The following is a 12,229-nucleotide window of genomic DNA, read 5'->3' on the forward strand; positions in this document are numbered from 1 at the left end:
TAAAACTGACTGTCCAGGGTCATTTGCCTTCATAGTTGTAGCTTGAGTGGATCATATTAACCGAGCTAGTATACCTCGAATGAACAGCTTACAAGGTCTTTCTCAGACATCTGTATTAGTGAGCTCTGTGTATAATTACAAAGGTAAGATAGTGTATCTGCAAATTTATCTAGTATTTTGTATAAGTATAAGCATTTTTGTATTGTGATATGATCATATACAATAATATCGGTATGAGATCGCACTACTAGTTACTAATTTTATAGAGATTATATATTATATCGATAGAATACCACGTCTAATCAGTTCATAAGTGCTCATGAGATTAACTAAACATCAAGCAAAAGATATCAATCTAACAATTACCCGTGGTCTTAATTCAACATATCACATCTTTGTGAAAGTAAATTGTTTGAATAACTAATAATATTTGATCCTCAAATCAATTTGGCCGCCTAACCTTAACGAGTCGCGGTCATATATCACGGGCTCTGTAACCATTCCCTTTGGGGAACACATCCCGGCTCATAAAAGTCATAAAACATGATGTTGACCTAAATTAATGACACTTTTCACTGCCCAAAGCAACCATTATCATTTAATTATTTAATTATCAGTCAATTGTACTCTTAGTATGTAATATCACTTAACTATCATAGATCTTTATCAACACTTTACAGCCAAGATCACGCATTCTCAGCCTAAATACTTTATCCGAAGGCTTACCGAAGGCTTAGGATTAAGATTATCGTGATTCGTGACAAATTTTTAAAGCTTATTTACGATTCTTGGAAGCTTAAATATCCGATAATTATATAACATAATCACTAATTGAGGGTCTTTATCTGAGGTATATAAAGAAGCAGGGTCCTGTCTTTTTTTCAACCTACTTGAGTTCCGTTCAAGTATTCTTCATTCAATCAATCACAGTTTCATTAATACTTCTAAATGTTAAGCATACGATTGTTCTATAAAGTCTTTGGGTTATTTGCATTATATGTTAGTACTATCAATTGTCTTAGTTCCATACCTTTGAACCAAACTACATCTGAATTACATTCAATCAAAGATGAAATAGATTCAAAATCAACAATTATATTAGAAGACACCACAACTTCAGTTGAACTGCCGTCTAAAGAAACATCAGAAGTTATTAAATTATTCCATGATGATAGTGTTATACCATTAGAATTTGCTGAAGCTTTGGATAAAAGAAGAGGTGGTTTTAGAGGTGGAGGTAGTCGTGGTGGATCTAGTGGATTCAGTGGTTCAAGTGGTTCATCTGGTTCATCTGGCTCAAGAGGTTCTAGTGGTTCTAGTGGTTCAAGTGGTTCAAGTGGTTCAAGTGGTTCTTCTGGAAACTCTGGATTTTCAGGTTCATCTGGATCAAGTGGTAGTAGTGGTAATAGTGGTTCATCTGGCTCATCTGGATCGAGTGGTAATAGTGGTAATAGTGGTTCATCTGGCTCTTCTGGATCAAGTGGTAATAGTGGTTCAAGCGGTTCATCTGGCTCATCTGGTTCAAGAGGTTCCAATAGCAACAACAATGGCGGTAGAGGTGGTGCCGCTGCTGGTGCTTTAGTAGGTGGTGGTATCATTTATTATTATTATGATCATAATCATCGTGTTGTCAGTACTGCTACTAGTCATGTTTCTTCTACTAATGATACCATGACTTCTTCAGTCTTAATTAATGGTGCTAGTTCATTCACACCATTGAGAACTAATAATTTACCAATAAAAGCAAAATTATCATTTATGATTCCTTCAATTCTTATGGTTTTGGTTACTTTAGCTGTTAGTCTTTTATAATCATACTTTTTTTTATCTTCAATAATTTAATTTAACGTCAACATATAATGTTTTATGAATACCTTCAGTAGCAAAGTACTACCTAATTAACAAAACATCTATAATTTCAATACTACATTAATTAAGTAAAACTCACGAAATCATGAATTGGATTGATATATATCTATGTATACTTTTATCAACAATCAAAAATGGAAGAGTAGAATGAAAACAAACAAAATTGAAAATACACAGTACTATAACCGAAAAAATATTCAGCTATAGCCTTTGCATATATTATCTGGAAACATTTGAATTAAAAGGAGCTTGACCTAACTCGATTATAATATTATGATCAAAGCTTGTTGCAGCTTGAACGTAACGAAATAAAAACAATTATATATAATGAACTTTAAACGATTTTAAGCAAAATTAGTAGCAAGATAAGAACTGAAGGGTTAATTGAAATTGTGTATCATATCAGAACATGACAACAAATACTGCAGAAATTATAGAAATAAACCAGTTAATAACATTTGATGATCCTGCACCTTCTGATGGTTGAACAGAAACTGTTGGTGTTGAAGCACCTGAGGAACTTGTACCTTGAGTAGCAACTGTTGGAACTGAAGAGGCATCTGGTGAACCTGGGCTTGTTGTTTGTTGAGCTGATGAACCTTGAGCTGGAGTAGATCCTTGAGCTGAGGTTGAACCTTGAGCTGGAGCTTCACCGGTAGAAGATGGAGAACCGTTACCTGTTTGGCCTTCTGATGGTTGATTTGGTGATGAACCTGGGGTATTAGTAGCTGGAGATTCTGGAACATTTGTACTTTCTGGTGATCCTGGGGTAGTTGGTGTTGTTGTAGTTACTGGAGTTACTGGAGAGCCTGTTTCACCTGTTGTACCAGCTTCAGTACCTGGAGATGCCGGATTGACTGGTGTTTCTGAAGCAATAGGATTTTCTGGAGTTGCAGGGGTACCTTGACCATTGTTAGTTGGAACTGAACCACCATTTGTAGTAGTTGGAGCTTCTGTTGGCTTAACTGGACCTGGTGCTGGACCTGATGAACCTGATGGACCGTTTGTTGGAGCTGGGGCCGGACTTGGAGCTGGAGCTGTATTTTCAGTAGTTGGAAGAGGACAGTATGTTGTAACTTCAGTGACAATACCATTTGTGGTTTGAGTTAAAACAGTAACACCTGTTGTGACGGGATAAGGTGCACATTTATCATCAGCACATGAAGTTATTGTAATTATTGTGGTTGAAATGTGGTCATCGTCACTCTGAGTTGTTGCAGTTTGATCATCATTATTAGATGTTGTTGAAATTGGACAATAAGTAGTATAATCTGTAACAACCCCATTTGATGTTTCAGTAATAACGGTGACACCAGTGGTTATTGGCTGGACAGTACATCCATTATTACCATCACAGGATGTTATAGTGATAACTGTGGTTGAATCAGGACCAGTTGCAGTTGATGTTGAGACATATGCATCAGTAGTGATACTTGGAGCTGGATTAGCAGTTGTTGATGTTGAGACATATGCATCAGTAGTGATACTTGGAGCTGGATTAGCAGTTGTTGATGTTGATGGTGTATCTGGCGATGAACTTGATAAATCTGTAGCTGTTGGAGCTGGCACTATTGAGTTATCATCAGATGAAGATGCAGATGAGCTTTCTGATGTAGAGACATCTGAAGAGGTGGAAGGGAGCTCTGATGAAAATGCTGAAGATGATGATGACCCTGATGATGATGATTGAGCAAACGAGCTTGAGGATTCAGCTGAAGAAGATGATGATGATGCACCTGGGTCGAAAGAACTTGATGATGATGATGATCCTGGGTCGAAAGAACTTGATGATGATTCTGATGATGATACTTCGGAGGATGATGAACCTTCTGAAGAACTGGATGGTGTATCAGAAGAAGAAGATGATGATGAAGGAACTTCTGATGAGCTTGAAACAATAGAAGAAGAGCTTGATGATTCAATTGATGAGCTTGAGCTTTCTGAGCTTTCTGATGACGCTGAAGAGCTGGAATCGGATGATGAACTTGAAGATACCTCGGAAGAACTTGAAGATCCTTCGGAAGAACTTGGTGGTACAGCAGAAAAACTAGAAACTTGTGTTGAGCTGGATGTGCTTTCTGATGAGCTTGAAGAAACTTCTGAGGAACTGGAAGATTCTGATGAGCTTGAAGACTTCTGAAGAGCTTGATGAGGATTCAGATGAGCTTGAAGATTCAGATGAGCTAGATGATACCAGTGAAGAGCTTGAAGATTCTGATGAGCTTGATGGTACCTCTGAGGAGCTTGAGGATTCTGAGGAACTTGATGATACTTCTGATGAACTTGATGATACTTCTGATGAACTTGATGATACTTCTGAGGAGCTTGACGATTCTGATGAAGATGATGATGTTGGTGATGATGATGATGATGAAGATGATGATGAAGATGACGAAGATGACGAAGATGACGAAGATGATGAAGATGATGATGAAGATGACGAAGATGACGAAGATGATGAAGATGATGAGGATGATGATATAACTGGATCACATATTCTGTTGACGAAAGCAAGACAATCCCAACTAACAATTTCACCTTGATAAACGACACCGTTGTATGTTGCAAGTGCCTGAATGAAATAAGTTTGACCATCTTTGGCCCATTCAACCTGGAAATCAGGACCTAAACAGATTGGAGGTGTGACATCTCTATCTTCTGGACAAGCTGCATCAACGTCATATTTGAAATAAACAGAACCTTGTTCTAAATTAACTTCACCGTCATAGTTGTAATTTTGTCTATAAACATTGTATGTATCAATAGGAGCTTGGTCAGCATCAAATTCTTCATTGAATTTAAACCACCATTGGAAATGATAAGTCTTGGTACCACTTGTATCTGGATCATCAGTAGTAATAACATAAGCCGCTTGAAATGGTACATTATTCACAGACTGTCCGCTAGCATGTGAAGCATAGACAATACCAGGAAGATCTGTAAGAGTTTGAACATCTGTAGTGACGGTAGGAACTGGTATAACAATTTGAGCAAGAACTGCAGTTGTGAAAGCTGTGAGTAACAGTATTATTGAACTAAATAGCTTCATTTTCCTTCTAATTCCACTTGTAAAGTTCAAGAAGCTTTCTTATATGTCTAATTGTATTGAAGGCTTAAACTATCCCTTCATTCATTCTTTTGAATCAAGATAATATCATCCTTTTATACTAGATTGCAAAATCCTGAAATCTGAGTGTACAAAAGAAGCTCGATGCCTCCAAGCTCCAGAGATGCAGGTGAAAAAACTAACATGTACATGTACCTATGTACGTATGTACCTATAGATATAATTATTAATTATAACTTCCATGAGTACAAAAGATAGCCGGGAAAGCTTTCTACATGAACTCAACTTGAAAAGAATATGCGCAATGGTCAATCTTGATTCTTGAGTATACAGTGTTCCCCAAATAGACTTTTAATAGTACTAGCTGGTACTAGGTAGCCCATACCATTTTCATCGTTAAATATGCTGCTATATATCCCGTTGATAATAGCAATGTTGAGACCATTTGATCTTGAGCATGAGCCACTATCTATGTTGCTAGCGCTAGATATATTAGCATATATTTAGTACTAATATTTGTTTTGCAAAACTACTCATCGTATATAGTACAATATTTATAAATAATTATCAACTCACGAAATCATGAATTGACTATAAACATCTATATTATATAATATATATACTGATCTATAAATAATTAATCAAAAAGTGGATAAGAATAATGGGGATTCAAACAAAAAAATAAAGAATGTTGAAAGTAAGCTGGTAATGATAACTAATTGATAGTCATATTCCAAATACATTGTATGTAAGTATAGAAATAAAAGAGTTGAAAATCCAAGTATATTATATCATGCAATGATCTTATTGAACTTGAGCCTTTAACGTTAAAAGAAATGATATTAACAAGGTATAAGCAGAATAACAAACTGAAAATATGTGAAAAAATAATTGAAATATATGTTGAAAATCAAAAGGATCATAACATGACAACTAAAGCTGCTGATATCATGGAAATAAACCAATTAATAACATTTGATGACCCTGTACCTTCAAATGGCTTAACAGAAGCAGTTGGTGCTGAAGGAGCTGGGGAGGTTGAACCTTGAGTGATAATTGTTGGTTGAGCTGATGTACCTTTGTCTGTAGTGGAACCTTGATCTGGTTTATCAGTGGTTGTAATTGAGTAGTGTAATCTGTAGTGACACCATTTGAAGTTTCAGTAATAACAGTGATACCAGTGGTAATTGGTTGAGTAGTATATTGACTGTTATCATCACAAGTAGTAACAGTGATAACGGTAGTTGAATCTTCATGTTTTGTAGTAGTTTGATCAGCATTCTTTGATGTTGTTGGAATTGGACAATAAGTGGTGTAGTCTGTAGTAACACCATTTGAGGTTTCAGTGATAACAGTGATACCAGTGGTAATTGGTTGAGTAGTACATTGGCTATTATCATCACAAGTAGTAACAGTGATAACGGTAGTTGAATCTTCATGTTTTGTAGTAGTTTGATCAGCATTCTTTGATGTTGTTGGAATTGGACAATAAGTGGTATAGTCTGTAGTAACACCATTTGAAGTTTTAGTAATAACAGTGATACCGGTGGTAATTGGCTGAGTAGTACATTTATCATCATCACATGAAGTTTTTGTAATAATTTTGGTTGAAACGTTACCATCATCACCATGAGTTGTTGTGGTTTGATCAGCATTCTTTGATGTTATTGGAATTGGACAATAAGTGGTGTAGTCTGTAGTAACACCATTTGAGGTTTCAGTGATAACAGTGATACCAGTGGTAATTGGTTGAGTAGTACATTGTGTATTATCATCACAAGTGGTAACAGTGATAACAGTGGTTGAATCACCATGTTTTGTTGTAGTTGAATCACCATTTCTTGTAGTATGATCAGCATCTTTAGATGTTGTTGGAATTGGACAATAAGTAGTGTAATCCGTAGTGACACCATTTGAAGTCTTAGTAATAACTGTAATACCAGTGGTAATTGGTTCAGTAGTACATTGACTATTACCATCACAAGTAGTAACAGTAATGACGGTGGTTGAATCGTCATGTCTTGTTGTAGTGTGATCAGCATCTTTGGATGTTGTTGGAATTGGACAATAAGTAGTGTAGTCTGTAGTAACACCATTTGAGGTCTCAGTAATAATAGTGATACCAGTTGTAATTGGCTGAGTAGTACAATGACTGTTATTATCACAAGTAGTAACAGTGATAACTGTTGTAGAATCACCATGTTTTGTTGTTGTTGATGTTGAAGTATTTGCATCAGTGGTGATACTTGGAACTGAAGAGTTTGTTGGAGCTGGTTTACCTGTTGTTGATGAAATTTTTGGGTCATCAGATTTTGATGATGTAGATGGTATTGAACTTGTTAAATGTGTAGATGTTGAAACTGGTGTTCCGGACTTATCATTAGTTGATGATTCTGATGAGCTTTTTGATGTGGATATATCAGTAGATGTGGTTGACAACTTTGATGAAAATGATGAAGAAGATGATGATCCTGAAGTTGAAGATGTAGCAAATGAACTTGAGGATTTAGCTGATGTTGATGATGATGATGATGATGCTGGATCGAAAGAGCTTGATGATGACATTTCTGAAGATGATGAGATTTCTGATGATCTGGATGATAAATCTGAAGAGCTTGATGGTGAACCTAATGAGCTTGATGGTGAACCTGATGAGCTTGATGAGACAGCTGAAGAGCTAGAAGAGACATCGGATGAGCTTGATGGTGAACCTGATGAGCTCGATGAGACATCTGAAGAGCTAGAAGAGACTTCTGATGAGCTTGATGGTGAACCTGATGAGCTAGAAGAGACTTCTGATGAGCTTGATGGTGAGTCTGATGAGCTTGATGGTGAAACTGATGAGCTTGATGAGGCTTCTGAGGAGTTAGATGATGCATCTGATGAGCTAGAAGAGACATCAGATGAGCTTGATGATGAACCGGATGAGCTTGATGAAACTTCGGATGAGCTTGATGATGCACTTGATGAGCTTGATGAAACTTCTGAAGAGCTTGATGATACACCTGAAGAGCTTGATGAAACTTCTGAAGAGCTTGATGATGCATCTGAAGAGCTTGATGAAACTTCTGAAGAGCTTGATGATGCATCTGAAGAGCTTGATGAAACTTCTGAAGAGCTTGATGATACACCTGAAGAGCTTGATGAGACAGCTGATGAACTAGAAGAGACATCGGAGGAGCTTGATGAAGCTGATGAGGTTGATGAGGTTGATGAGCTTGATGAAGCTTCGGATGAGCTTGATGAAGCTTCGGATGAGCTGATGAAGCTTCGGATGAGCTTGATGAAGCTTCGGATGAGCTTGATGAAGCTTCGGATGAGCTTGATGAAGCTTCGGATGAGCTTGATGAAGCTTCGGATGAGCTTGATGAAGCTTCGGATGAGCTTGATGAAGCTTCGGATGAGCTTGATGAGACAGCTGATGAGCTTGATGAGACATCTGATGAGCTTGAACTTGATGATGATGATGAAGATGAGGAAGAAGAAACTGGATCACATATTGCGTTGACAAGTGCAAGACAATCCCAACTGACTTTATCACCGTTATAAGGTACACCGTCGTATGTTGCACTAACTTCAATGTTAGCGAAGCTGGAAACACTTCTGCTTATTTCAAACTGGAAATCAATACCTGAACAAAAATTAGGTGTGACCTTATCTCTATCCTCTGGACAAGATAGATCGACATCATATTGCAAATACATAGCACCTTGTTTTAAATTAACTTCACCCTCATAGTTGTATGGGCTTCGACCACGACCACTGTAGATCTCAATAGGAGCTGATTCTGCATTAAAATCTTCATCAAATTTGATCCACCATTGAAATTGATAAGTTTTAGTACCATTTGTATCCGGATAATCATCAGCAGTAATAACATAAGCAGCTTCAAATTGTTTGCTGTCCGCAGAATGAGTATGTGATTCATGAACAATACCTGGGAGATCTGTGAGAGTTTGAACATCTGAAGTGATGGTTGCGGCTGGTACATATTCACTAGAAGCAGTAACAGCCGTTGTGAAGGCTGTAAGCAATAGAGCTATTGATTTAGATAACCTCATTTTCCTTCTAATTTTCAATATTTAGAAGTCAAAAATTTGATTTTTAATTCTATTTGAATACCTAAACCATCCCCTTCTTCCAATATCTCTTGATTGAGGATACTATCATCTTTTTATATTAGATGGTCAAAAGTTTGAAGTCTGACTGAAATAATCTTGATGCCTCGATATTGTTCTAATATGATCACTTTGAAATATATATTTACAATATCATTTTAGATTTGATCCATGCTATTAGCTGCATCTTCATATACGTTGAAGCGGATATTTATAGACACAATGATGGGTTAATATGTAGGCTTCACCTTCCCCTGATTCCCCTGTCTAAGACCAAGTCTAACTTTGATATCATCGAGATTCATATGAATAGCCGTCAGTTTTTCTAGACACTATGATAGACAATGTCAAGTTTCTTCAAGATATCCCAAATTACAATGTGATTTTACGCGAAAAGTAGTGAACAATAATTATCCAGGCTCCAGAGTCCACTAAAAGGATAATTATTAAACGTTTAATTCCAGATCTCAGAACTGCTGGTCATATTAGACATTCCAAATATAAATAGAGATATTAAAGTTGTTCAAAATAATTATTTGGTCAACTAACGTGTATTTGTTTATAAAATTTGTGCAATACTTGTATATGATTTAAACGTCAAGCACTCGGGGTTTGAACACCCTAGGCGAAATTTTGTATGGCACATAGTACGTGCCTGATTATTGTCATATATTAATATTATTTTATAATGAAAGCCGTATGTATACATGCAAGGCTAAATCTCGCAAGTTCTATATTAGTATAAGCCGCTGGTTTATAAATAGTTAGTAGTATAATATAACAAAACTATTCATATAGTTAAAGTTATCTACTCTAATTACATATATCATATATAGTAGTGGTCTATAACATCTTACTATTGATCAAGCTGCTACAATATTAGCGAACGAGAAATCGTTAATCCGTATTATAATAGAACAGAGAACACACACGGTATATGCAATCCATAATAGTACAGCTTGCATGTCTAATTCTCAATCATCTTAACTAGCGAAAGATGTATAACTAAAGCTAAATTTTACGCTTCAAGGTTTGACTCAAAACGGGACATATATAAATACATAATTGATGCAATGTATGCATCTTGACTAGAGTACTATTGTTTAATTTGGTGCGATTACTTAACAATAGATTTAGTTAATAGTAAATATTATTTGAATTATTATGCAGTATAGTAATATGTAAGATTCATATATATTACTGAAGAAATTATGATCATTGCACTCATAATCTCTTTGCTAAGTGCTAAATGACCTTCAATACTTTATTTAGCTTATAAGATAGGTATTCGCGTCTCCTTCACCATATAACGATTAGTCACAGCTAGATCTTGTACTAAATGAATCTTTTGAGACGATATTAATATTGTAGTTATTTATAACAGTCTGCACTGTTAAACTTTAAGATTGACTAAGGGACCTATAAATCCACATCGACTATATTATACATCAATTATACTTGCGGATCTAGCTGAAGCCTGAGATTAGACTGTACCGCTTTGATGTAAATATTGATGTAATGGTATATGTGTAGAATCATGAGCTAGCTCAAAGCAATTTGTTTTTAGGCCCTGTATATCATATTATATAATATAAGTTAGTTAATTAAGTTACTGCAAATGAACTCATTTTTTCCGTGCTCAGGTACTAGTTGTTGTCTAAATATATGTCATTCCTTTCCTTATATGGTATTTGTGATATAGATCTTTCTGTTTTTGGTATTCTTATAATGTTCATATAAACAAGCTGCCGTTGTCCATCTTCAAGAGCTTACCAATATTTTATTCTTAATCATTCTTTATATTTAATAAAGTTTTGACTAATGGGCCTATTTATATTTAGGTTTAAAATATACGCGGGATTGAAATCTTTGAAATCTCTTAAAACGATGCGTCCTCTACCGTGAGCGTCTCCTACCGAAAACAATACGTTCTAGAAATCTGGAACTGAAGTTTTTAGAGAGATCTATAATATCAACAACTTTGGAAGACTTCAAAAAGCGTATAGGTACTATGCAAATAGTATCATGAGTGAATCACATTATGATAGGACATCAAAGTGCCTAATCTAATTTATCAGTTTACATTCATCAATTTCGAAAACCTTGTGAATCTTGCTCTCAGAAAATAATAACAGGTTGTTTGTTTATTTTAGATTTAGAATACAATTTGTTAGCTCAAGATGTTCTTTGGGATGCTATTGTGACGCTCAGGTTGGAGATTTATTCGAATAAAACTACTGTGTGCTTTGCTTTTTGGATGTTATCTAGTGAGCTCTTCAGCTTTTTGATTGATTATTTATGTTCACAAACCCAAATTTCCTAAAGTCGGGAGCCATCCACAAAACCAAATCTTATAAAACATCAATGTCCAAATTACAATTTCTACAAACTTTTCTTTACCGGATACCACAAGTGATCACTATATCGTTTACATTATCAAGTCATTAATTTTTGCTATATTATAATAATATTTTTTGCTTACATCTAATTTTTTTTGTTATACCAAACTCTATTGTTCACACCCAACAGCTTATTATTTCACAGTTAATTCACCACTAAATCTTCAAGATGAAAATTGATTATTTAACCATTTTAACAATTCTGTCATTGATTGAGCTTTCAGTCTCATTACAATCATCACCAAATGATAGAAAATTCAAACAAATTGTTCCAAAAGCTGTCACCTCCAAAGTCCAAACTTCACCTGGTTCTCTGAATAAGTTTCATTATAGTCAATTGAACAAAGCAAATATCCCCTTTGTCGAAGATGACTTTACAGTTATTAATAATGCCGCTATTGGTCAAAATGATGCTAAACTGAAAGTTGTTCATGTTCAATTACAAAACCATTATTCAAAAGATAAAGATCTGATTAAAAATTTAGATAAATCAAATATTGAAGCTCAGTATGACTTGAAAAAAAACACTGATGAGAAGTTATTTGACTGGGCAAGCATTAATAGACTGGATGAAGATGAAGACAATAACGAAGGTGAAGAAACAAATGCTCCTAAACAGAAAAGTTCAAGTAAAAACTCATGGTCTGGGAAATCGTGGTCAGATTCCAAAAGACAACGTTTGGATGAAAAATTTAGTGATACTAAGAAAAGAGTTATGGATAGTTTTAATTCGAAGTCACCAAATGATATTAATGGGTATAGTGGATTCTCAGGAT

At 35.4% G+C, this 12,229-nt stretch overlaps 3 protein-coding genes across 3 annotated transcripts; 1 reads left to right on the top strand and 2 right to left on the bottom strand.

Moving 5' to 3' along the window:
• Positions 1–948: 948 nt before the first annotated feature.
• On the top strand, positions 949–1,812 carry BN7_843 (Collagen alpha-5(VI) chain; the record flags this gene model as incomplete). Its single annotated transcript, XM_011278558.1, has 1 exon — positions 949–1,812. One exon carries the CDS (start codon positions 949–951, stop codon positions 1,810–1,812), a length of 864 nt encoding a protein of 287 aa, XP_011276860.1.
• Positions 1,813–2,271: 459 nt separating this feature from the next.
• On the bottom strand, positions 2,272–4,918 carry BN7_844 (putative mucin-1; the record flags this gene model as incomplete). The annotated part of the gene is made up of 2 exons (XM_011278559.1): positions 2,272–3,916; positions 3,978–4,918. 2 exons carry the CDS (start codon positions 4,916–4,918, stop codon positions 2,272–2,274), a joined length of 2,586 nt encoding a protein of 861 aa, XP_011276861.1.
• A 966-nt stretch (positions 4,919–5,884) lies between these two features.
• Positions 5,885–8,997, bottom strand: BN7_845 (putative threonine-rich GPI-anchored glycoprotein; the record flags this gene model as incomplete). Its single annotated transcript, XM_011278560.1, has 2 exons — positions 5,885–7,991; positions 8,066–8,997. The coding sequence occupies 2 exons, from the start codon at positions 8,995–8,997 to the stop codon at positions 5,885–5,887; spliced, it is 3,039 nt and encodes a 1,012-aa protein (XP_011276862.1).
• Between the last annotated feature and the right edge of the window lie 3,232 nt (positions 8,998–12,229).

Source organism: Wickerhamomyces ciferrii, contig 00015, assembly GCF_000313485.1.
Source record: "Wickerhamomyces ciferrii WGS project CAIF00000000 data, strain NRRL Y-1031 F-60-10, contig 00015, whole genome shotgun sequence".
NCBI lineage: Eukaryota > Fungi > Ascomycota > Saccharomycetes > Phaffomycetales > Wickerhamomycetaceae > Hansenula > Hansenula ciferrii.